General features: G+C 37.2%; 1 protein-coding gene across 11 annotated transcripts in view; it reads right to left on the bottom strand.

Moving 5' to 3' along the window:
- Positions 1 to 25,047, bottom strand: part of WDR33 (WD repeat domain 33) — a 70,839-nt gene extending 45,792 nt beyond the window's left edge. For 5 of the 11 annotated variants that reach the window (XR_003925296.2, XM_030027478.2, XM_030027480.2 and 2 more), the window contains exons 1-7: positions 24,882 to 25,042; positions 7,272 to 7,496; positions 5,341 to 5,409; positions 4,791 to 4,895; positions 4,050 to 4,145; positions 3,399 to 3,550; positions 1,529 to 1,626 (exon numbers count right to left, since the gene is read on the bottom strand). Coding sequence is in view for 10 of the 11 variants with exons in the window: in XM_030027478.2 (XP_029883338.1) it covers positions 1,529 to 1,626; positions 3,399 to 3,550; positions 4,050 to 4,145; positions 4,791 to 4,895; positions 5,341 to 5,409; positions 7,272 to 7,475 (724 nt within the window). In the remaining variant the exon portion in view is untranslated. Of the gene's footprint in view, positions 1 to 1,528; positions 1,627 to 3,398; positions 3,554 to 4,049; positions 4,146 to 4,790; positions 4,896 to 5,340; positions 5,410 to 7,271; positions 7,497 to 24,881 lie in introns of those variants that run through there. The other 6 variants (XM_030027473.2, XM_030027475.2, XM_041126909.1 and 3 more) reach the window with 6 other exon arrangements.
- Between the last annotated feature and the right edge of the window lie 478 nt (positions 25,048 to 25,525).

Genomic DNA, 25,525 nt, shown 5'->3' with positions numbered 1-25,525 from the left:
TATTGTGGGTACATCATATAAGTAGAAACAAAGATATTCTTTATAGAGCTATTTTTCAAACTAAAAATTCTATATAGAGATGTATAAACTGTAAGAAATTAAAGCATAATTCTATCTGAGATAGTCACAACCAAAATGTTTAAGTACACAAGGTAACAGAAGGAAATGTAATGCAAGTTCTGTTCTCTATGGCCTAAATTAAATGCTTTACTCCTATTTTATGCAGAACATTAAAAGAATGTAGAAGAATTGGAGGGATTTTTATAACCTCAACAACGCTGCATGGAGACAATCCCCATTTCCTCCACACGGTTTAAATGAGTAGTTAGTACAAACTTGGAGGAGGGTATACAATGTGTTTAGTGCAGAATGATTTCTTTTGTAAAGCATCAAGCAAAACAATCCTTAATCTGTTCAGGTCCTTCCAGAATAACAGATGTCAGTGATATAGCCTAGAAATTCACTTGCCAGGTCCTGCAAAGAACACATCTACCATAATGTCTATGCACAGATTCTGTTAGAACATCATCATTGCAAGAACACTGGAGCCCGACGTCTTTCCAAAGTAGTGGTGTTTAAAAGTAATGCATTAGTAAAACAAGAGAGCTTAAGAGTCAAGAGAAACAGGGAGAGCTCTACTTCATAAAATACATAATGCAGGTCCAAGTTGGAAGCATGATTTTAAAAAAGAAAAATCCTTAATTTAGTAAAGCACTGAACAAGCTCACACACCTAAAACCGAAATTCCATGTTTTTATTGCATACCTTCCTTGCAGTTTATCTGCATGCCTACAACCCCCAATTTCATGGCAGTCTTTAATACATTCTCCTATTAAATTATGTACCTTTGACATCTTCTGCAAGAAAGGAATAGTTGTCAGAAGCTATTGTTATTGCTCAATAAGATTGCAACAAGAGAAGGAGAAAGCTCAACAAGGCCAGTGGAAAGGCACCAGAAGTTAGCACACGCAGATGTTGGACAGAAAACTACTGAACTGAAGCTAGGATTATTTGCACGTGCTATGCATGATGTGATCAAAATTTACTTGTTTTCTCTACCTAAATGCTCTCCTCTTAAGGACTGAGAAAAACCAACTACCTTGCCTCTGAAGAAATCAGAATGGAAGGCACTCCCATGAGAAGAATGGAATCCTCCGCATGAAGATGTATGTTCTGAAGTAAAAGTGGTCACAAAGATTAAGCTTTGGAGAAAGGTAAATGTATTCCTGATCCAGAAATGGCTGTTCCTACCAACATTAGCAGTAGAAAAAATGTCCTTAAGCTCTAAACAATGGAGTTGGATATAAGTGGACAATAAACAAGAGTAACGCCATTGTGAACTGCAGCCTATCTGAGTATTATAAGGCACCTATAGCAGCAGCCAAACAAAAACTTGTTTGGAGGATTTCAGACAGGGATGTAATACAAAAATGTAGACAAGCTGATACTTCTGTATTGTGAACACCTAGTTAAAAAAAGTTTTTTCCCCCTTTTGAAATACCCCAATCAGTACTTTTGGTACACATACCTCGAAGAATTCTCTCCTCATGGCAACGTAGAAAGTCCCAGATTCTAACAGTGCCGTCGTCAGAGCATGTAGCAAATTTATTATCCGTGGGTGAGAAACTGTTACATGAAGACACACAGCAGGGGAAAGAAGTCAGCATTTAACAGATTATCTATGCTTCTCAGACAGGGCAAAATTATACTGTAATGTGTTACACACTGAAGGATGCATTTGAACATAGGGACTTTTAAGTGAATACAGCGCCTGCCAAATGACACTTCATCACAAGACATGAATTTAGCATAGGATTACTATTGCATTGCAGTCCCCTGTCAAATGAGGAAAAAATCTGGAATTTATTCTTAGCACCTTCCTACCTATGAATGCACACGGTAGTGCCTTCTCTGCAGGATGAGAAGCAACACCAATATGATTTGGTAACTGTCAACCTAGATTTTCATGTTTGGTAAAATCCGTAAGAAAGTGACACTGTGTAGAAGCACAGGAGAACAGTTCTTAGGAAAAAACTCCTCTTCAGCCACAGGTGCTTTGCAGCAGAGAAGCAAAAATAAGGGAAAGCTGGTCACAGGAAAATGCTAGTTAGATTAACTGTTGAAAAAATTGTATACAAAACAAGCGTACCTCTTATTGTAAAAGTAATTTGGAAAAAATCCCTCTTATTACACCCCATCAACACCATGAAAAGAATCCTACAGACACAGAAGCAGCTTCCAGATTGAACAGTCAATATCGCTTGATGAAAGTCACTGGAAAAGCAAGGAGTTATTTAGCCATGTGATTAGGGCCAGAACATCTCCAGCAACTGACAGGCACTCACTTCCTTTCTGGTGCAGTGAAAGACCACGAGGGAGCCCTTGTGAAATCCTAGATTTTTATGATCAGGAAAGGGCTTAAAATAGTAGAGAAATTCAGTGTATGGCCATGATGGTCAGACAGTAACTGAATCCAATGTAAGCACTTCTCATAACCAAACTCTGGCAGAAAATGCTGCACCCTATCAAAGAAAAATGGTGACTTTAGCAGAAAGTGGTTTTGTGGCAGTGAACCTTTATCGCCAAGGGCCAGCACCTGAACCCAAAGAAACACTGCTTTAGCTTCATTTTGGATCTGCAGCTTCTCTTCAGGCTTACTTTAAAAACATTTCCGTATCTTACTAAAGATTATGTGCAGGTTTGCTTTAGAAACAACCTTCATTTACATCTTACTGATTGTATCACTATAGATTCCATTTTTTATATAAATAGACAGTTGCACAACTGAGGCATCAACACTGAACCAAGAGAATATCCTACAGTCTTCTTTTCAATGGCTTGCTTACAGTTTCAGGCTTGAAGAACCCATTCAGTATTAACATTAGACTTCTGTATGTGGCAGTCTGCGTGGGTATTTAGTATTACTGGAAGTCTTGGCTTCACCAAGCCAAGCAGTTCTTCACTTTATTTAGTGTTTTATTATTTTGTGAGAACTATGCAGGTGTTTTATTTCTGAAGGCTTTATATTTTATTCAGTTAGATTATTAAAGACTGAATTCTTTATTTGGAATGAAATTGTTGTCTTACACAGTGCGTATAAAAAGGAATAACTGATACACATCGTCACCATATAAAAATGAAAAGAATACCAGTGCAAAATGCGGCAGACAAATACATCTCTAACATATTGCAGAGGCGGATACTGGGACAATACTAATTCAGAAAGGTGCCAGCAAAACGGTGAGAATGTGGAAACAAAAGAAAATATTATGTTTATGTGGTGCAGGAAGTTTCCCAGAATCTGACAGAACCCATGCATTTCTGCACCCAGAATACACTTAGAGAACAGTCTAATCATGGCAATAGGTACTACAGAAAATGGTATATTGTGTATAAACCTGGCCTCTCTAATCGCCTCCTTATGTGCCTGGAACATCTTGACGTTGTTCATGTTGGACTGCCAGTATTTCACATATCCCCCGTGGTCTGCTGTCAGCATCCACATATCATTGTGCGACCAAGTCATAGCCCTTACAGGGCTGTCGTGAGCCTGTAAATTCAGAAACAAAACTTCTAGCAAACACGTTCAAATACTATCTGACCCACACAAACACAAAAGTTAGTAAAGTTCCCAGTTAACAGCTGGAACAAAGAAATGAAAACAATGATGACCTAGTTAGATTCAAGATGTTATTGTGGGGGGAGAAAAAAAAAAATTCCCTTATTCTGTATACAATGGTCTTCTAAATAATAAATGAAGAGTATTTGCATTTTGTTTCCAAAGTGTTTCTTCATTATTACAAATACTCACAGTATGTTTTTGACAACAGTTAGTGTAGCATATGGAGATGGAATGAGAAGCATTAAATGAATTGCCTATAGCCACAGTCTGACATGGGGTCAGAGCAGAATAAAAAAATAAAAGACCTCTAAGGCTCCCATTACTGCATTTAGACCACAGACCCATGATGAGCAGGGTGAAGATGTGTTCCTAAAACATGCTGCAAGACCTCAAGCAAATACACAGAAATCTTGACAGATGAATTTACCTGCAATATCGTTTCAAAATTGAAAGTCAGTCCATTCCATAAAGTGAACTCTCCACTAGATGCACCAGTGACCAAGCGTCTCCCCTCAGGAGTCCACTGCAAAAGAAAAATTTAACTAAACTGTGCAAATATAACATTCAAATATTTCTTCACAATCCTCCAAATAAATCATGAGCTTCTTCCAGGAAATGTGCAGAATTGGAATTTACTAAATGACTTTCTAGAGGATGCAAGATAGACAGAAATGCAGAACTGTTCGAGAGGGCTTTTGCTTTTCTTTTGTAACAACAGGACAAGGCCCACCGTAAAAGCAATGAAAAAAAAAATCTAGTCATAAGAGAAGAAACAGCTTATTGGCACCAATACATTTCTAGCACACAATATCCATACTAAACGATACTGCTGACATAATGGAAAAGTTCTTAAAAGAGTTGCTACAAGAGTCAAACAGCACAGAGACTGAATTGTCTTTTTTCTGAGAGTCAAGATAATTAGCCCCTCCAAATGAAAAAAGTAGGAAGTGCACCTCAAACTGTGAGAGTAAGAATTATTTTGTACTCAGACCTTACCACTTAGTCTCCTAAAACCCTCCACAGAAAGACTAAACACAAAGTAGTCCATACATTTCACATGTTAGTTTTATTTGGAAATGCTTTAACTGTTACCTTGTTTCTTTCTTCAGTTACGAATATCACTTTAAATTAAGACAATACAGCTAAGTAAATCCAACACTATACTCACCCTGACAACAAACACTGGGCATTTTACTTTATTAGTAGATGTCCGAACAAATTTTGTTGTTACAGCATTCATAGGGTTGTTCAGCATTCCTATAGGAGGGACCAACTACAAGAGAAGAAACAAAAAAGATTTAGTAATGACATTTCTAACCAGAAACTGCAAGAAAAGCATACATTCTGAACACCCATTTCTGGAAAAGCAAGTTTTTAATTTGCAGGGATATTATCAGAAGTAAGTCGCTAGAAGTGTTCATAAGTCTGCATGATTTAATAATCTCAAACATCCAGAACCAGCATCTTCAAGAGCAGCTTTGCGAGCTCAGTGCATGACAGTTCTTATGTCCAAAAATTAAAAGCCTATCCAACTTCAGGTTTTCTTTGTGGACATGGAATCCAACAGAACAAGATAATGTAGAGTGAAGATATCCTTCATATCTTTAAGGCCTCTTGTGGACAAAAAGATAACCTCAGCTGGCAGGCAGAATCCTTCTGATTTTCTGGACAAATTTTATCCACAGAACTTCATCAGGGCATAGAAAGATTTTACTTACGTCATTATAATATCCTGCATCAGGCTGGATTGCTCGCATATCTCGCTGGTCTCTCTGCCATACCCTATTCTGGAAAGAAGAAAATAACTCCTAGTTCATACCACCACTATACTTCATTGTTAACCAACAGAAAATAAGGAACACACTGACAGCCTGTTTGGGAAATTCCAAAGCACTCCAGGGATTTTAGAATAAACTCAGTTAAAAGACTTTGGTCTTGGGAAACCTGTAGAATTTGTACAGCATAAGCAAAAGATTCAAGAATGTTTAAAGTCCTAATTTTATCAGGCTAGAGCAGCTCATTTAAAATTGCAGCTTAACAACATGAAAGGAGCAGTCCTATGTAATAAGCCACATTATTGTAACAAAGACAACTGGTACTTTGCTGCCCAGGCTAATAGGTACTCTACAAGAAGCATGTTCAATCATTTTGAAAGCTTTACGTTCAGGATAAGCATTTACACCATTAGGAGCTGTACTGATGAATGATGAACTCTAAATGAAATCCCACACAGTGACACGAGCTAGAAAGGACGCTTCTGCAGCTGAAGCATAAAGATAACAACGCGTTCAAATGGATAAAACTTAGAAGACCAAGGGATAAAAATGCCTTCAATTAGTTAAATTTTGTGAGCTGTCAAACACAACCTTTTCAAAAGCACTTTACGTGAATTAAGAATTAAATTATTTCAGCTTCGTGCTATAGACTTTACCAATATGGATCTGTGTATGTATTAGAAATAAGCTAAAATTCTAGGTAAAACATTTCCAGCACAGTACTACAGTTTGCTAGAATTTCTTAAGCCAAGAGCAAATTACATATAAACCACTTTCCTAATTTTTTATAGAACCATATCAAATTAAATCAGTATTATTGAAGCCGGGACTGAAATGGAATTCTGGTATATCCTAATTTTGTGTAAGCATCCAAAACATACAGATACGACTTTGTTTTAATAAACAGAAGTTTGAGGGTGCTTATTTCTGCCACAGTAAAAAAGCTCCTGAACTACTAAAATATATTTTTTTTAGAATTAGTCCACTACTAATAGAATAATTTTGGGGCATTCCTAAAATATAAGGATATGTTTTAAATGTTTGGTGTTTAAACAGATCTTAGCAGACAATTTAAATTTATTATTAAGAAAACCTTCCAGCTGTTAACCCCTACAAGCTATAATCATGCACTGGCCACAGCAGATTGAATTAGTTTCATCATGTTTTTGCAATGTTGCTGTTGAGATTCCAGCAGCTCCTGTATTTACAGATTTGATTCTATTTCTTCTGAGATAATATCGAGTACTTGTACAGCGAATCTTGATCATAAAATCATATTTCTTAAGAAATTAATACCACCCCATCAGGAAAGCTAAACAAGCATTTTTACAGAAACATTTCCTCAACAAAACTTCATTTAAGTTGTTCTGTATCTACTAACTGTACAGAAAGGGACTTTCGGAGACCACAGTGCAAGTTGCAGTGCTATTCAGTGAAATGATGAGAAAATATTTTTATGGTGCCCTAGTTTTGGAGGGGAAATACTAATGGTTTACTTCCCACTTCAGGAAATTTCTATTTCAAAACAGAAATAAGAACAATTACGTTATTTATAATGAGCTTTTATGTTCACTGAAAAGTCAGAATATCACACAAGACACTCAATTGCACTCCAAGCTGGAATTCCGAGACAGAATATAAAAACTGGTGTTTACGTAAACTACAAGATCAGCTGTGTATATGTGCAGTTTTATTACCAAGGACCAAACCCCTTTGTATTCATACTATACCAAATTTATAAGCATTTGTCATTTAGTTTGAAAATGCAGCAGTAGATGTCCCAGTATTCCAGTGCTCTATGGACACTGAAAAGCACAATCACAAATTTCAGGAAGGAGATAAGTTTTTCAAACAAAACCAGAAAATTAACTAACCTCCAAATATTTAATTACAGAGGGATTGTAGTCTATGGTTTTTCGGTTCACAGCTTTTCTCATCCGCTTTCCATCAAAGGTAAGCTGTTGCATTGCTTGCTGCTGTGCAAAATCAGGTCTTTTGTAGAACAACTGCCGAGGCGCCTGGTGCTGGAACCTCGGCATATGGAAAAATCGGGGCGGGGAGCCAATTTCTGTGGCCATGGCTATCTTGTTTCTGAAAGACTGCAAAAAGTGAAACACTAGGTTACTACATAATAATGACAAAAATCCCACATTAACATCTCCACTAACTTAAGTTTACAAGGATAACAACTTCATAAGGCACTGCAAAGAAACATTTGCAGGTTCCTCTGAACAATTATTATTCTTCCCCTGTGCCACATACAACTGACATTGGTTAAGTACTTTGTTCTCTATCGAGAGAGATTTTGTATTGAAACAGATCACTACAAAGTTTGTGTTACCATCCCTAAATTAGAAATGTGCAGAAGAATGTCCTCAGTAAAATTAGTACAAGTAAGTGCAAGAAACAGTAAGACCCTTCAACAGACTATGATATTTCAGATTCAATACACAACAGAAAACACATTAGTTACAAATTAATTTAACTATTAACAAAAAAAGAGTTTTGAAGGGCTGCCTCAAAATCTTATTCTAGGACCTGAAAATAAAATTACATTTCCTTTACATAATTTATAGCAAATATACCACAGACCACATTCGACCTGTAGGTGTACGTTCAATTCCATTATCACAAAATAAATGGATTACTTATTTATCAAGGTTTGATAAGTGTAACGGAATATCACTTCCTCACAACAAGACCCACTGAGAATGTTAAGAAAATGTGAGGGGTAGGGAAAAAAATGTCAATATTCAGATTTTTTCTGACAGAGGGAAATGAGTCTAAAACCTGATTTTTCAGTCTGTAAAGTCCCTAAATGAGATCACAGCAACCTCTTCACAGCTGAAAACTACAATATACACTTAAAGTATATACTAACTTCAGACTAAGCAGTGACACACTCTGAACCAGTGAAAGCTCAAACTTAATTTTCAACTTGTACTTCCCCTCAATCCCAAACTCATAGTTTGAAAAAAAATTTAAACCAAAATAAACTGGCACTGTTGTCAAGGGAGTGCAAAAAGGCTGAGAAACCTTCCTTTGCATGAAGGCTAGTGTCTTCACAGAGTCAAAGTGCATTTAATAAAAATAATAGAAATAAAACTAGTAGTTTTGGGGTTTTTTTTAAGTTGAAATAATCTGTTTGTAAATTCATGAATATACTTTCCTATTTAGTTAAAATACTCATATCCTCAACTTGGAAGAGTTGTGAAGTTGTTTCAACTGCCAGTCTTAAAATTTTATCTTGCTTTATTTGATCTCAATAACTGAAAAATGTTTCTATTTTGTAAACAGCAAAATAAAGCTAAAATAGAAATGCTAGACATAAAAGAGGGTTTAAAAGTAGTACATAGTTTGATTCTTTTTAAGAGGTTCTTTATAAATACAAGGAGCAGGTTGCCCTTTAACTATGAGACAGTTTGTTGGCATAGGGCAGGGATTAACCTTCACAGGCTTTGCAAACTTAGAATTCACACACTCCTGCCCACTGCTACCAAAAGTGTGTCAGGCCAGCTATAAAACAAGCCATCTATGACACCTGGCTGCTAGCTACACAAACAATTCTAATGTGCAAGGGGAAAAACCAAAAAGCCATTACAACTATTCTCCACTCAAGACAAACAAGTCCAAACTAAACCAGCATGTTTCCTTAAATGAGGTAAGGAAATTTAAGACCTTTAGCAGGAGTAGCAGCTTTTATTAGACCAACTTGTGTAACTGGAAAGAGATACCAGCTTTCAAATAAACAAACCTTCATCTTGTGGTTGAAAGGCTCATTTGCCCAAAAGCTGCCCAATACCCAGTGGGGTCTAATAAGACACCACATCTACCTCCAAATACTGCCACATTGTAACACCACTGTAACAACACAATTACTACATCAAGCTCGCCTGAAACAAGAAAAAGGTATCAACACTTTCTCATGTAGGAACTATGTCAAGTACCCCTAACACTATCTCAGATTCTCTTACAACTTGTCAGAAGGTATCGAACTGTTGTACAGAAAGTTTCAGGTGTTAAATCTCAAAAGTAAAATTAAAAAGGATAGTAGTGCTTTTATATCAAAAAAGAGAAAGCAGCTTCTTCAAACAAGCAAAACAAGCTGGTATTAAACATGCAAGTCCATTAATAAAGTCTTTTTAATGTAATTTTAAAGCTTATTCATTACTCAGGGAAAAAAAAAAAAAAAGAAGAGAGAAAATTTCCAGTACTAATCTCTCTCAAGTCTAAAGATACACACTCCTATACCAAGCAGTGCTTTAAGCTAGAGGGAAAGATATTTTTCCAAAGCCACACATCTGTACTCTCTTATAGGCAATGCAAAAATAAATTTCAAGAACCAAGACCAAGAATGCAGACAAAGATACATGCTGGGGCTTCCAAAAACACTTTTATCAGATGTATTTGCAAGAAAACATTACATAAAAACACCTTTTTAGAGAAATGCTCCAAAGCAACAAGTTAATTAACCATTTATTCTCATCTTTCATAAAACAAAATCTCCTGAAGAAGATTTTTCAATTACTAACATAGGTAAATAAAGCATTAGCTATGATATGGATCAATTTAGATTGCACATACCTAAAACTATCACAAGCAGCGTCTAGCTTAGATTAGCATAAACAACATTCACTTAACATGCAATCAACATCAGCAAAAACTACTACTTAAAAGGTGACCAAAGGCATAAACATGTTAATTGCACCTCTTCATGCCTACAGACCCTTCCGAGTTCACGATTATGACAAAGCAATATGTGACATCACAACTACAACAACATGACAAGGGAGATGACACAGGATTAGGAAAATGAAAGGTTTATGTTCTGTTTATGTTCTAAGCAGTTTCTCCAACATCCGAGATCACTGCCTCAATCACAAAAAGCCTCCAACCTACAGTTACAAACTTTGCCAAAAGATTGTTTATCCAGCTGCTCATGATTTTTTTTCTAATAATGGCTCAAAAATGCTTTTATCCACATAATATCTTTATGCCCAAGTCATGTTTTCATTTGTCATATATATATATATGAACAGATATATAAGAGTGTGTGCACATGCACATAGAAGTGCGTATATACACACTCAGTGAAGTTTCCAAACAAAGAAGCTTTAGAAATTAAGGGGGGCGTGGGGGGTGGGTTGATACAGATTCAGTTATCAGATGAAACTGGAGCATTTATTTCCAAAGACCTCTACTCCAGTCAGACAAATATACCCATTTAAGTTATTAGTATTGTACTTTGTCTTTTGTTGGGACAAACCAATGCCTCAACAAGCTCTCCTTTAGATCTTTTATATCAGCTAAAACAGTGTCTGAATTCAGCGCATCTACAGCTAAAGGTCCTGTTGTATTGGGAGCATGAGTAGAGACATACAAACAAATATTGGAGGACAACGTGTAATTCAGAGTAGTAACATCCAATTTCCCATTTTAAGCAAAGTACCAAACTTTGTTTTTATTTTAGAGTCCATCAATAAGGGTTTAAAAGGAAGACTCCATTTTTTCCTTAACGCACAGAATTAGAAACAGCAGCAAAATTTTTCCAACATCAAGCATAGGTCAGCTCTTATGTTATTGTTTCTGCATAGTAATGTTACTAACTAATTGCTATTCTCTTCATTATACTTTTACCACAATTTGAACTGCGAATTGAATTTTTGTATGCCATTCTTTCATGCATACTTATTGTTTGCAACAGAAACATGACTTTTCAGAGAGCTGACTGTCAGTTTTCCCCTTTCTGTCCCCACAAATAGCCTTTCAAAGCTGACTAGCTTTCACACATTTGGGGGTTAAATGTATTTGGGGATATAGAGAGAATATATACTGAATTCACTGAGCAAAGATAGGGCCATCCAGAAACACTGGAAGATAAGTAACTGGGCCTACTTTTCAGCTAAGATGACAAAAGAAAGCCTGGAAAATGCAGTCAAATTGGGGAATAAGCGAAGGCACATCTGACATGAAACTGAAGGCAGGATTAGGACCAGATGGACAAAAAAAACCCAAAGACAAGTTAGAAGAAACACAGTAAGAGTGGGAGTAACTATAGAAGCAAAAACACTGAGGAGCAAGGTCAGTCAAGAAAGAGAGTTAATGAGAAACCTGACAAATAGACACAGGTTTAAGGAGAAAAAAAAAAAAAAAGGAGAGAAAAAAAATTTAGTTGAGAGAGAATTGGGCAGAAGAAACTGCACAACAGAACTCAAGGAGCATGTGATAGCACCCGAGATGTCCATTGCTGTTCATTAACTGTCAGCAACTACACTTGCAACAGAGCCTTTTATTCATTCCTAGCAGTGCCACAAGGATGGCTATTGAGTAATCAGAGGGACATGGCTACAGAACAGTTAAAAATGAAAGAAAACTGAGGATGACCTTATACCCAGGACAGCATGGTGTCACAAGATAGATGGATTTAGAGTTTGTTTGCTTTTTAAAACAAGAGAAAAGTCACACACAGTACTAGCCCATTACAGAAAATGGTTACCATTTAGTTCATGTACCCAAATAAGGCTACAAAGATAATATTAGCATTTCATTTAGTAACATTGTTACTTTATAATTTTATTTGGGTACAACTGTTTCTTCAATATCAAAATGAATCCTGCAATGTTTTGAAAATTGACAGATTTGGACTTTGCTGCCCAAAATCATGCAACCAAAGCAATTCACACATAAGTTCACTAAATCAAAATAAACCAAATTAGACTACTCAAATTAAATGAAAACACCAATGCATCCTTCTATACTGGTTTAATCAGATAAAGCTTGGAGAAAGAGAGTCATGGCTTATATTAAATCTGTCACTTCTTACAGATAGTTCAATACTAAAAGAAAAAAAAAAATCTGATTTATGTATAATCTTGACAAAATGTATATGATTTACCCAAAAAGTGAAGATCATCATTATTGAAGTGCAATAACTGGTAACTAAAACATGCTTGCCTATTTAATGGTTATTTTTCACTGAAGTGAAAGCAACTTGGGTGCAATACCGTGAGTAATAACCTGAATACGTCAAAAGAAAAGTATGTTTCCAAATGGTAGAACAGAAGGCTATTCTCCTGGGGAGTGCAAACAGCCAGTTACTTTGCAAACTCTACGCTGCTCACTACAACAGAACATGCTGCAGCTTAAAAGATGTTCCCCTGAAATGGCTAAAGCAGCAAAGGAAAACACGTGTTAAAAATTTCATGAGTGTATCTGTATACTACTTCTTTAAATGCTTATTAGACAGTTAAACAAAGTACATGTAGGCTTTAAAGCAAGCACTTCTACAGTGTAACAGAAACAGTGAAAATTAATAGTAATTATTTGCATTGCAATAGCACATAGGAGTCCAAAAAATGGTTCAGGACATTCAGTGAAAAAACAACACTACTAGAGAAAAAACACCTCAGCTTTCTGAGGCAAAAGTATAAGGTAAGAACACCACAATGCAAAGTTAGCATAACAAGTTTATTGTTCAATACATCAGTAGCAAATACCATCTTTCTTTGATTAGACAAGCGCCTTTACATCTACAAGGTACAGATACCACTTAATTTCCTTCTAGTAAGATTTCTCTACATTCAAAAATCTTATTGTAAATAGTCATCTCCAAAAAAATGCACCTCTGCATTTTTTAATTTGTGTATTTAAGAAATCTGCAAGCACATCTGAATAAACGCACCTGTTCTGAAAAAAAAACAATCAGACCAAATACAATTTAATGTTATTCTTAGAGTATCAACACTAGTTATGAAAGGTAATGGCTGTATTAAGCAGGAATATAAAATCAGTTAGAAAAATACATTCTCATCGTCAAAGCCACGTTGTGACCCATCTTGACTCTGAACTGCATTAACAGAATGACACTTTTTGTAAAAACAGCATATACTCCAGTGATAAGGAAAGTTTTCATCGGACAATGAGATGCAACAATGAAGTGCAAAGTTGCCCAACTTACCCCTGTGGTGATGAAATAATACATTTTTGTCAAAAGCAGATTAACCCCCCCCCTTATAACAGTAGAAAAAATTGTGTAAGGTTCTTGCCCTTTGAGTATTTAAAAATATTACTCCCACTTTTGAATTACAGAAGGCACAGCAATAGCATGTAGTTTTCTCCATTTTTATATGCAGATCTCCAAAAATTTTCTAGAAGACATGAGTATAGTAAGTTTAAACCTAAGAAAAGTAAGTCCATTTTTAAAATCTAAGAACAGACTCCTTGATTATCCACAGGTGCTGGAGGTCCATGACACAACAAGTGACAAAACTCAAGACAAAAATACTGACCTATATTATAAAAGACTGCTATTAAGCAACATTACTGCTCTTTGAAGCAAGCAGACTTCCCCAGGGCCCTACTGCTGTACTCCCAATATACATTAATATCTGTTCTCTATTGTATTCTACTTGTGAACAAAACTTTCCTAGAAATGGGTTTTAAATTCTGACCATGCAAATTGGGGGAAAAGGATTTGGCATCTTTCCTCATTCCAGTCATTCTATTCCAACAGAAAATGTAAAAAATAATTAAAAAATAAAAAATAAAAAATAAATAAAATAAAAATAAAAAATAAAAATAAAAATAAAAATAATAATAAAAATAATAAAAATAAAAATAATAAAAAATAAAAATAAAAAATAAAATAAATAATAAAATAAATAATAAATAATAATAATAATAAAATAATAAAATAATATAAAAATAAAATAATAAAAATAAAAATAATATAAAATAATAAAAATAAAAATAAAAAATAAAATCTCCTACATCTTCATAAAAAAACACAGAAACAGATACTTAAAATTAATCATTGGCTAAGTCAAAATAAACTCCTCTGCCCAAAAGGTTCAATGACCTCTTCTTATTTGAAGACACTCCAAACATTTTTGTTTCATACACAGCCCAGAATCTACTACACTGGCACAATCAAGGACCTAAAAATGCAGAAGTATATTTTTCCCCTTTAACTTCAGTTCTGTACTTTCATCATGCCCAGCATGAAGTTCAAATTTTTGGATTTTTAAAAGACAAGCCAAACACATACCCACACATGATACGGAGTCTGAAAGGACAGAACATGTAACATTTCTAGCATACCTATCAAGAAAATCATTTTTCACTGTACAGCGAGCAAGACCTGGCAAAATACAATTATTTTGATGCAGTTTTTGATTCAAAAGGTTTATTCTCTGCAGGAAGAGAAGAAGTGCTGACACTTAATTGACAAAAGCCCTACACCTTTGAAGTTTCACATACAAACACACTATGCCCAAGAACCTCAGAAACAGTAGAGAAAGCATACAGGCAAATGAAGACATTTAAAAGCACAAGGGAGAACGGGCTATCAGGAAAAAAGCTTCTAACAGCCAGTCTGAAAGTCTCAGATTACAGAGCTTGGGGGACAACCTTAAACAGTGAGTCTGCTCAGCTGCATGTAAGTTACATGTACATTTAACACTTCCTTCAAATTTTGGATTTCTAGTGCTAAACAAATACCTAACAATTAAACCAATCTCAAATATTCCTTATTTTATGCTCAAACTAAACCCTTGACTCATTCCAAAGCAGACATATTTTCAGAAGACGGGTGCTTACGTTCATAAGAAAGTCACAATACTTTAGTTCACAGGACTCAAAGACAGGTCCTGCTTTAGCACATTGGCCACAGTAGAGAAAACTGCTTTCACAAGTAAAACAGCCTAGAATTATTCCCCTTCTGCACCTCACAAAAGCAACTTGTACGGCAAGTTTCTTGAGGTGTACTTCAAAACAAACATGGAAGCAATCAATTGCAGTAAGAGGATGTTTGGCAGACTGCACCTAAACCTCAGTTAGAAGATGCACAGGATTTGGTCTGCTGCCATGATTTCACTATTACTGACTTGATAGTTTTGCTTTAAGTTAAAGTTTACTCACAATATTTTTATAATTTTTTAATAATAAAACAATATTCTTCCTCCCTCTAAACCACGAATACATTCCTTTGACTCCTGCTTAGCATTTGTCAAGACCTGCATTTAGATTATAACCCAGACTGTCTTTTACTACTGTGAGTCACTACGATAACAGCAATTCATCTTAACTGGCTGAAATACATCCAGCTTGGTTTTCACGCTGAAGTGATTACTGATGCTGCCTTACCTTGCTGCTACCATTTCGTCAGGAAACAAAACTTTAGGACTAACTTTTAAATCACATAACATAGCATGACAAATACTAAAAAACACCAAAGGAAAAGTAGTTTAAAAGCAAAAAATGGCCTCTCATCCTTGCTAATCCTAAATATCAAGATATTCTTCAGCTGGTTATTACATCAAGGCCTGCTGAACTAACACTGATCTCGGTGAAAAAAAATCACAGCTGAATCTGCTTGGGTTGCTCCTCCCAGTTTCACCCAATATGCAGTTCATCTTATTTATAAGGAGAACATATTGATGGTTCATATTCAACTTGGCATCCACTGTAACTCTTGGGTCCCCTTCAGCGAGACTGCTATTCAGGCAGTCACTTCACAGCTTGTACAAATCCATGAGGCTATGCCCGCACATGGAGAACTCTGCACATCTCCTTGCTGATCTTCAGAATGCTTTTGCTGACCCATTCCTCAAGCATATCCAGGTCCCTTTTGACTCAAGTCCTACTCTTTAGGTACATAACTCCCAAATCACTAGATTATCATCATCTTTCCTCCTCAGCTCACATATGATTGAACTGGAACTTTACTGGATTCTAGAGACAAATTATTGTTTAGGTACCATACGGAAGAAATGCAGACATTTTGCTTTCATTTGTCTATACTTGGCTCCTGGCAAGAGATAAATCCTTAGAAGACTCAACCCCTCATTTGTATAAAACACACAAACAACAGGGGGGATGGGGAGAAAGAGTGGCAAGAAATCCTACAAAAAAAGACTTCAGAGAGCTTTATGACCAGTGGAAAGAAAAAGGACTAGAAGGACTATAGTAGTTTGCAGGACAAAACTTAAAACAGGGAAACGCACCAACCAATATCTTTGTTTCAGAAATAACCTACTGAAATTCTGATGATAAAGAGAACAAAATCCATACAATCTAACAACAGTTTGATTCTCTTCACACTATGAAACAGAAACATACTTTTTAATATATGAAACAAAGTTGAGTATCTAAGTCCCTACGAGTTGCAAACTCAATGCTGACAAGAAGGTATCAAGGCCTTTTTAGTAAGACTTGGAAATTAGTAAGAGTTGTAACTTGTTATAAAGATTCATCTTTCATAACCTTTATCAACTGAATGCTTAACATACATATTCAGAACTTTTGCAACTTTTATGTAAAAGCAAATGTTGAAATTATCAAAAGAGAAGAATTAAAAAAATTTCTTTGTGACCCAAAGAATGCCTGCACCCATGCTCGCCCCCCCCCCCCCCCTTTTTTTTTAGTGTTCCTTAGTATTACTCAGACCAGTCTTCTGACAAAGCAACACTTTTTGCCATACCAGTTTCTGGGCCAAATAAAGGTACAAGAATAGTGTCTTAAGTTTCCATGACCAAGAAGCTGAAGTCCAGAAGGAGGAGCAGGAGGAAGGGAAATAGTGCTATCATGTGAAAAAAATGTGCCTTTATATGGTGAGAAGTACAAGAAGGTAAAAAACCCCGCAACCAAAAAGCAATGTTTTTCAGTAGTTATTAACCATATTTCAAAGATTTTTTTCCTACTTATCTCTCCAAAAAGAGATTTTACACTTCAGTAGAACACTTCAAGACAAAAGAATTTATTTTTATTTAAATGCATATTTTAATGGTAAAAGCCCTTCACCACCCATGTCTATACCCTAACTCACACCCAGAAGCAGAGTCTTTGTGTGACAGAGCCCCCATCTTCTGGACACATTATTTACATACTTCATGTATTCAATGTGAGAAAAGAAGATACTAAACACTTTCACAGCCACACTGCAAAATAAATGCCCTGTAACATATTACCCCACAGTATTTTACTAGCAACATCCAAAGAGATATTTTTTTTCCTCAAGGGTTTTTGATTTGATAAAAAGATGTAGCAGATGCACACAGAAAGATTTATCCAAGACAGAGATTTGTTTGTTAACCCCCCCCCCAAACCAAAACTCAAGGTTTTTGAGCAGTTAGATTAGCAGCTATGTTTACAGCAAAAGATGCAAATACCTACAGTTGCTATGCCCAGACGTAGCTAATAGAGACACCCTTGAGCAAGAGTTGTGGAATTGAAGAGAACAATTCAAACTTTATCAAATCACACAATGCTGCTAAACAAGCCTTACAGACCCTGCTAGAGAAATTAAAACCATACTTACATTAACAACGCTCCCCATTACTGACTTACTGGTGAAGCAGAGAAGTTTAAAAAAAAAAAATCCCATCAACCAAACACCCCCTAAATTATGGAAACAGTGAAAGAAAACAGCACTTCTAAATTACTTTGATCAAGTAAAGTTCTGACTGTAAATTATTTATGTGGATAAAGACAGAATTCAAAAGTGTAGCTTCTCAGTATCTGCTCCAGTTAAGAATTAAAAGTCTAGTGTATATATAAACTACTCTTTTGCCACAGTTTGGTGTGGAAGATCAATGCATAATCCCTGTTTGCTACTGGTTAGGATAGAAGCTTTAATCCAATAAGGAACAAACTTACAATAGGAAAAAATAAACTGTACTAGTTATTGTAATTTTTAAGCTCTCAGTGTTTAAAAGTCTACACAATTATCACTCAAGCAGTTCTAAAAGTTGTCAGAAACATGCCTATTTTAAAACATAGTCAACATAGAGATTCTTGTATATAAAGGAACTTTCAATACTAGAACAGTTCTAAATTGATGGCTGATATATATACCACTTGCTCACACAGCTGAAAATGACTTAGAAATACACTTGCTTTTAACTGGAATCACACAGCCAATGCTTCCAGGAATGTAAGTTTTCTGGTCTCTCCTTGTGAATTACAAGCCATGCAAATACCTGTATATGATTATGAAGATCCATATACACTGCTCAACAACCACATTTAAGCTTCTTTAGTAAATAGCCTTCGCATTTACCACTTAGTATTGTTCAATAAAAGCATGTGTTCATCTTCTCTATCAATACATTTCTCAGTAAAGGAAATTCAAGTTCACATACATCAATCCTGCACAAAGCCTTCCAAAAAGCAAGGGTTCAGTATAAGATTTTCCCCAATTACAGGAAGAGTCAAGCTCCCCATGAGAATGACAATTCAGTAGAAATATATGTCACCAGAGAGCTTCAGTTTTGAAAACAAGAATTCTCCAAAGGTCTAAAACCCCTTGGCATTTCTTTCCTACTTTGTATCGCCTGCCTCGAGAGCATCAGCAATCTTTCCTGGCAAAACGAGCACTTCAGTGAACAGTTCTAGGTCAGTATTTTCATCTTACTGTACAGAAAGTTTGGCAGCTGTGGCTTATTATTATTAGCCAAGAGTCTACAAAAGATATTATTAGCAATAGTTTATTTATTGGGCTTGAATTTGCTAAGGAGACCAAAATATTTGCATCCACCAGTAGAAAAAGATTGCAAATCATGGTTTGATGACTGACTCAAGTATGAATTTAACTCCAAACTCTGTAATTTAGGAACAGTGCAAATATTGCAGAATGGACATACTCTATTAATACTTACCCAGTCTGGAGTCCTCCTACTTGCAAATTTGGGCAATCTACAATTTTTTCTTGTGATATAATCATAAAATTTCACTACTCTCTGCAAAGAAATGTAATGGTTTCCTTACAAACATGCCATAATAAGAAGAAAGGCATTTTCAAAGTTAAGTGGTGATTTTTACTGGGGTTGAGGGAAGGAGGACAACAGTAGGAAGCACAACTGCTCATTGTGATCACACAATTTAACTGCAGCGATAGCTACTGAGTGAACTTCAGCATTGTGGGAAGAGTCTAGAGGACTGCTGAGATCAAGTTCCCTAACAACCCAAACCCAACCTAAAACTGCTGACACCAAAAAAAGCAGTCCTGCCTTGACTCCAATTGTGTGTTCCTGTCCTACATGATCCCTCCTTTAAGCCAACATGAACATCTGGTGACCACACTAGCCATCCAGCTAAGAAACTGCTCTGTGTTGAGACCCTTTTTGCTAACATTAGTCAAAACCCAGAGCAGCTTCTCAGCCAACTGACTACGGAGTTCCAGGAATGCCTCTACTGACACAGGAAAAAAAAAAATCAAATAACCAGAAGCAAGGGAAGTTACCATTTTGGGCTGCAACGCCAGTTTAGATGACTGCAAATGTACACCAGACAGAGTAGAGCTGCACCATTACGCAGTCCTCAGGCTGTAGCACTTGCATCAGCTGGAGCTGTGGCACTACTTAGCCAAGTCAAAGTGCAGCTCCTGCCAGACTCAAATTTGCAGATGAATACTCACACACCCATGGTAAAATACAAATCACTGTGTTGCCAAAACTTCATAATGAACATGAAAACTACACCAAACCCATAAAAAATACTACAGACTCCTTGTTATCCAGCCTCTGGCCCCCCTTTAAAAAAAAGGACATATTAACATATTCTTTTGTATCATGTTTCTTTTGGATTTGGGAAAATTATTTAAAGGAACCCTCAAATATTTAAACCCAAGAAACATGGATTATTTCAAGTATCTGTGTGCTCATCCTGAAATGTATAAAACACTAATATACAGAACTGATCAGTGTCAACTTACCTGGTTTTTTTGTTGCAACACTGCTTTTGGCCAATCCTGCCACGCTGTTCAACTCGGGGGTACTCACTTTTGGGTAAAGTTACAGGTGAGTGACTAAGAGCAATCTAAATTCCAAGCTTCATGACCAACTGCCTTAAATTAAAACTTGGTACTAAGTAGACACAATCTTAAACATTTAGGGACATATTTTATAAAGAGCTGATATATCTGCCATATTAACTATGAACAGTGCGTATTGCCTCTCAACTCAGGGCTACAGTCACTCAGTGCAGCATAAGTCAATGCTATAGCAGAGACAGGTATTTCCCATCACCTCTTCTTTCCCTACCACTTCACCAGAAACTGTTTCTAAGACACAGGCCAAAACAGAAAACTGAGCCAGATTACAACAAAAAACCATCGTACTTCTGCTTACAGAAAGGGATCCCTGTACAGCTGCCTGCACCACTGTATGAAGTCTGGTACCAAGAGAAGAAAGGCAGCAGAATATTATGATTTTAATTATTTAAAAGAACTAAAAATTCTAGGCTACATAAAATTTACAACTCCACTGATAACATTTTCAGAGTTTCAAAATTTAATAGCATTTATTCTTTTGAACCAGCATATTCCATTATACTGAAGACTAATTAAATAACAGTAATGAGCTCATGACAAGCATGCTGTTGTTCTTCGTATCAAAACTAATTAAAAGTAAACAGAAAATAACAAGTGTTCAGATTTAACAACACTGTACGGGAAAAATCCTATTTAAATGAAAAATGAAATGGAAAATATACTTCTAACTCCTTTTTGACAGAAAAAAATGTACCAGGATTACTTGATGCAGTATATAAGTGCCCACAGAGGAAGAGATGATTTCATTTATTTCTCAAGAATGTGAAAAATTGCTTATACTTTTTATTTTCTATGTATGTGTAAGAACACTTCCATGTAATTGTTTGGAACAATGCTTGTGTACAACAAAAGTTTTATCAGGGTTAGTCAATAGCAAAGTTTAATACTGTAGAGCAAGTCCTTCCTCCTACAACAGAGAAATCGTGATAAAAGCAATGACTACTGAAACTACTTAGAACAGAACCCCCAATTCCTGGTAAGATTTCATTGCAACTTACTCAGTACAATTCATTATTATTAGACTTGGTACATTTTTCAATCCTTAAAGTATATTTACATGGATTTTCAGCACTAAAGATTATCCCGTATTATGAAAGTTGGCACTTATTCTTCCTGTTTAATAAAGTATCTAAATGAACAGGGTTTGGTTTTGTTTCGTGTTTTTTGTTGTTGTTGTTGTTGTTTTTTAACCCCTCAAGTAAAAACCAGGTACATAGCTTCCTAGATAAACTGGGATCTGTTTATCACAGCCATTCTTACTACACAAAATCATACTTCTTCCATTTTTTAATTTGGTGCAGAGGTAGAACGGGAACAATATCAGTTAGCTTAGTTTCAAAGCATAAAATAATTTGGTCTCTAGTATGCCTCCACATTCAGAGAATGCCTTACAAATCATTAACTGTCATCACTCTAAGCAAATAAAAAGGAACTGTACCAAAAAAGTATAATGGCTCACGGGAAAGTATCAAGTCAGTAGCAGATTTAAATTCATATGTTCTGACTCATGCTTAAGCTATTAAAAAGTACTACAGTGTTAATGTTACTTTCTGGGTTAATTTTTTGGGGTTTGGGGTGTGTGGTTTTTTTTTTTTTTTCCTTCTTTAAATCACATCCCCTTTAGACAAGGGGAAGAAGTTTGAAATAAAGCCTTTTAAAATAAGCAATCAATGAATGGCTGGAATACTTAGCCACTTTTCTAATTACAACCTCCAAAAAAAATGCAGGCTTCTACTATGCTATAACACATTCAGGCCTTACCTTTTCCCACCATAAACTTTAATCTACATTACCACAAACTGAAGAACAATTTTAACCAGTATTTCACATCACTGTGCATGCACTGACTTTATACTAAATGTGTTATCAAAAGTAATATTGCACAACAGAAGAGAAACTAGCTTACTCTCTTTCCTGGTAAAAATATACTTCATATCACATTTCAAGTTTCACAACAGAATGACTGGTACACCCAGCCTGAATGTGGAGAGCTGGTTGAACCAGAAATGACATTCTATCAAATGCTGAGTAGTTTTTTTTAAATACTAGTGAGCAAGAATAGATTGCTGGTAAGTTTAGCACCATTTTAAAAATACAGGATCACGGATGCTCTAAATTGAAGCGAAAGTAATAACAACAAAATACAAACAACAAAGAACTATTTAGCTATCAAAAAGCCTACTTCTCTGCTCTTATTTCAGAGATTCTCTAAGAGAAGAAAACTAAGGTTATTTTAAGGTTTTTATCTTTTGAAAGATCTTTACCGTATCCCCTCCCCACCATTAAGCTCTAACAATATCCAGTTTGAGATTTACTTATCAATGACATTTCTTCATTAACTATACCCACCAAACCTTCATATCTGTATTTTTACTTTGTAATAAAACTTTCAGTAACAAAATGATGCAATATCAGGAATGAAAATATGGCAAATAGAGCAAATTTTGTAAAATTCAGAAACACACTAGTTTTCAGCTTGTTTTTACAACATCTTGCACAGAGATATGACTAGTTTTCTAAATTATAAGCTAGAGTAACATCTGGGCAAGGCTAAAACTATTTTCATTTCCAGTGTTAGTGAACAAACTATGGAATTCCCTAGATATCAACCCTGTGGCTAGCAGATGCAAAAAGTGAAATATTTGCATGAAAACATCTCAGTAAAAAATTGAACTGTATTCCTTCCATACTCCTACTCAACCAAAAGTATTCTCCACAATATTTTTTTTCAGGTGAGTCAAAAGACTAAGATATCTGCTAGAGATGGGAACAGAACAGAAGATTTCTCATCCCCTCCTCAGATCAAGGCCTCTCTTTGCTGCAGCAAGAGAAGGCATTCCTAGTACCTGTATCTCAAGCGCAGTTTAGTATCACTACGTTATTACATCCTGTGCTAACCTCTGCTGATAACAGGAATACAAAACTGATGAGAAATTTTCAATTTCAATTGTCCAAACAGTCTAATGTTTACTGCTGCAAGGATTCAATGGAGGACCAACACTTCTGGTAGCAAGGAAAGAATTTAAATGTTTACAGTGACTGACATCTAAGTTAAAAGGTTTTAGCAGCTCTAGCAGCAGAGTATTAAACGTACACTAGTTACTAGCATCTAACATTCTCTGCAGCTCAACGAGATTTGGGTTTTCCCCATCTTTCAATATTTATTTCTCAAAAATTGATGCTCTTAATATAATCTGGTAGTTCCATCCACTTCTGAAAGTCAAATGCAGGAAAGTTGTGTAAAGCTTACCTTCTAAACTGCAGAGCAGTTGAGCAAAGAACTCAAAAAATGATAACAGCAAAGCAATTAAAGAGATGCCAGATTTTTCTTATCATGCGGAGTGTTTAAATGACAAGTCTTCTAACTACATTTTCAGATCTTCCCATTAGAAATACTACAGCACAAGTAAACAAGATGTTAAGAACCAGATTTTGAAACATGTTTTATGATTATATATTCTTATATTAAAGATGAGGGCACAATATTGCAGCAGACTGTTGAGAATTAAAAGTCAATTTAGCTGATAAAGAATTCAGGAGGAGAGAACCCCAAAGCATGACACAATACTGTTTGCATGCTATAAACTCTCTGACAAATATGTACATAGTGCTGCCTTTCTTAAAGGAAGAATAGAAGAGTTTGAGTTAGGAAACACATAAAAGAATAAACATCTGTTGCAAGGAGAAGGATGAGGGGCTGATGTCTACATAGGAAAACAGATTCCCAAATACAACTCACAAATTGCAATTCAGGATATAATGAGGTACAAAACTGGTGGACTACAGAACTACTTACCGATGACAACTTTTGTAAGACAAACAGATGTGCTCAAATGAGTACCAATATTTCAAAATACTGTATTTGAAACCATACAGCTGTCTACTCATAACAAAGAAGCTAAGAGTCAGCAAGAGAGAAGTAACATCCAACTTCAAAAAGGCACAAAGTTTAATTAGTTCTCTCCAATGGAAAAATGCTGAAGTATTTTTTCGAATGTAAAAGGTAACCTAGGTTTGCTAGCCATGTCATAATTGTAGACTGGTGAGTCTCAATCAGTGGAATGTGCCACCATATTGTCATTAAATCCATCCACTCTTCCAGAATAAGCAAGTGTCTGCTGCACATGGCTGTATCTACCCATAATGGCTAGGGCTTCCCAAGCCGCATCTTCAAGCGGCCAGAACCTGATCTCCACTCAAATCCAAGGCAGAGAAAAGAACAATAATAGTAAAAAAAAAAAAAAAAAAAAAAGTAAAAAAAGGCAGGATTGAGAGAGTCGGGCGAGGCCACAACCAGACACCTATGCAGCAAAGGAGACCACATGCCTGCTCCCAGCCCCAGCTTTCGCCGCCACCTCAGCCCTCCAGCACACCCCACCCCGTGGGCCCGGCACCGCGGAGTTCGGCCCTGAGCTCAGCTCAACCCGCGGACAAGGCCCGGGCCCCATGCTCCCGAGGGCGTCCCAGCCCGGGCGGCCCTGCGGCCTCTCACTGCTGCACCCACTCCCCGCCGCTGGCAAGCCGCGCCGGGGCTCGGCCTCTTCCCGGCCCTGGCCGCACCGCTTCTGGGCCGCGGCCTAAAAATGGCGGAGGCAGCCGCACTTCCCAAGCTGCTCACCCCCGCCCCGCCAGCAGCCCAGCACGGAGCCGCACTCACCGTCCAGCCGGTCTCTCGTACGCCAACTCCGCGCTCCTGTCGCCTCGCCACTCGCCTCGTCCCTCCGGCCCCGGAAGCCGCCGCCTCACGAGCCCCCACCGCGGCCTGCCGCCATCTTCCCTCCCCCACCAGCGACCGGGCGGCGCACGCGGCCTACGTCAGCACGCTCGGCGGCGCGTGAGGCGGTCCCAGCGCCCGCAGGGGCACGGCGGCTGGAAGACTGCGGCCAGTGCGCAGGCGCGCGAAGCAGGGCGCGCGCTGCCTCCGCGAGCCTCCCGCCGTGCCACGACCTGCGCCTGCGCTACCGGAAGCCCGGCGCCCTCCCCGACCCTTCCCCTCGCAGGTGGAGGCGGGAAGAGGTGCGCGCGTGCGCACTGAGAGGCGGCCGCGGGGCGGGCCTGAGGGGACGGGCCGCGGCGCTGGATGTGCTTCGCTGTGGAGGGTCGCGCCCGGTGTCCCTCTTGCGTTTTGTTGGGGGGTGTGGTGGGAAGGATGACCAAAATTCAACCCATGAACCCGCCGTGGCGGGGAAGCTGCGCTCCCGGCCCGCGCTTTGACGACGCTGTGGGCGAGACGGCCCCTGCCGCCGTGTCTGCTGGCTTCAGCCTCTTCAAAACGGGTAATGCTGGCAGCCGGACAAATTA

This window comes from Aquila chrysaetos, chromosome 10, assembly GCF_900496995.4.
Source record: "Aquila chrysaetos chrysaetos chromosome 10, bAquChr1.4, whole genome shotgun sequence".
Taxonomy (NCBI): Eukaryota; Metazoa; Chordata; class Aves; order Accipitriformes; family Accipitridae; genus Aquila; species Aquila chrysaetos.
The sequence above is the reverse complement of the archived record's forward strand: the minus strand, read 5'-3'. Positions and strand labels throughout refer to the sequence as shown.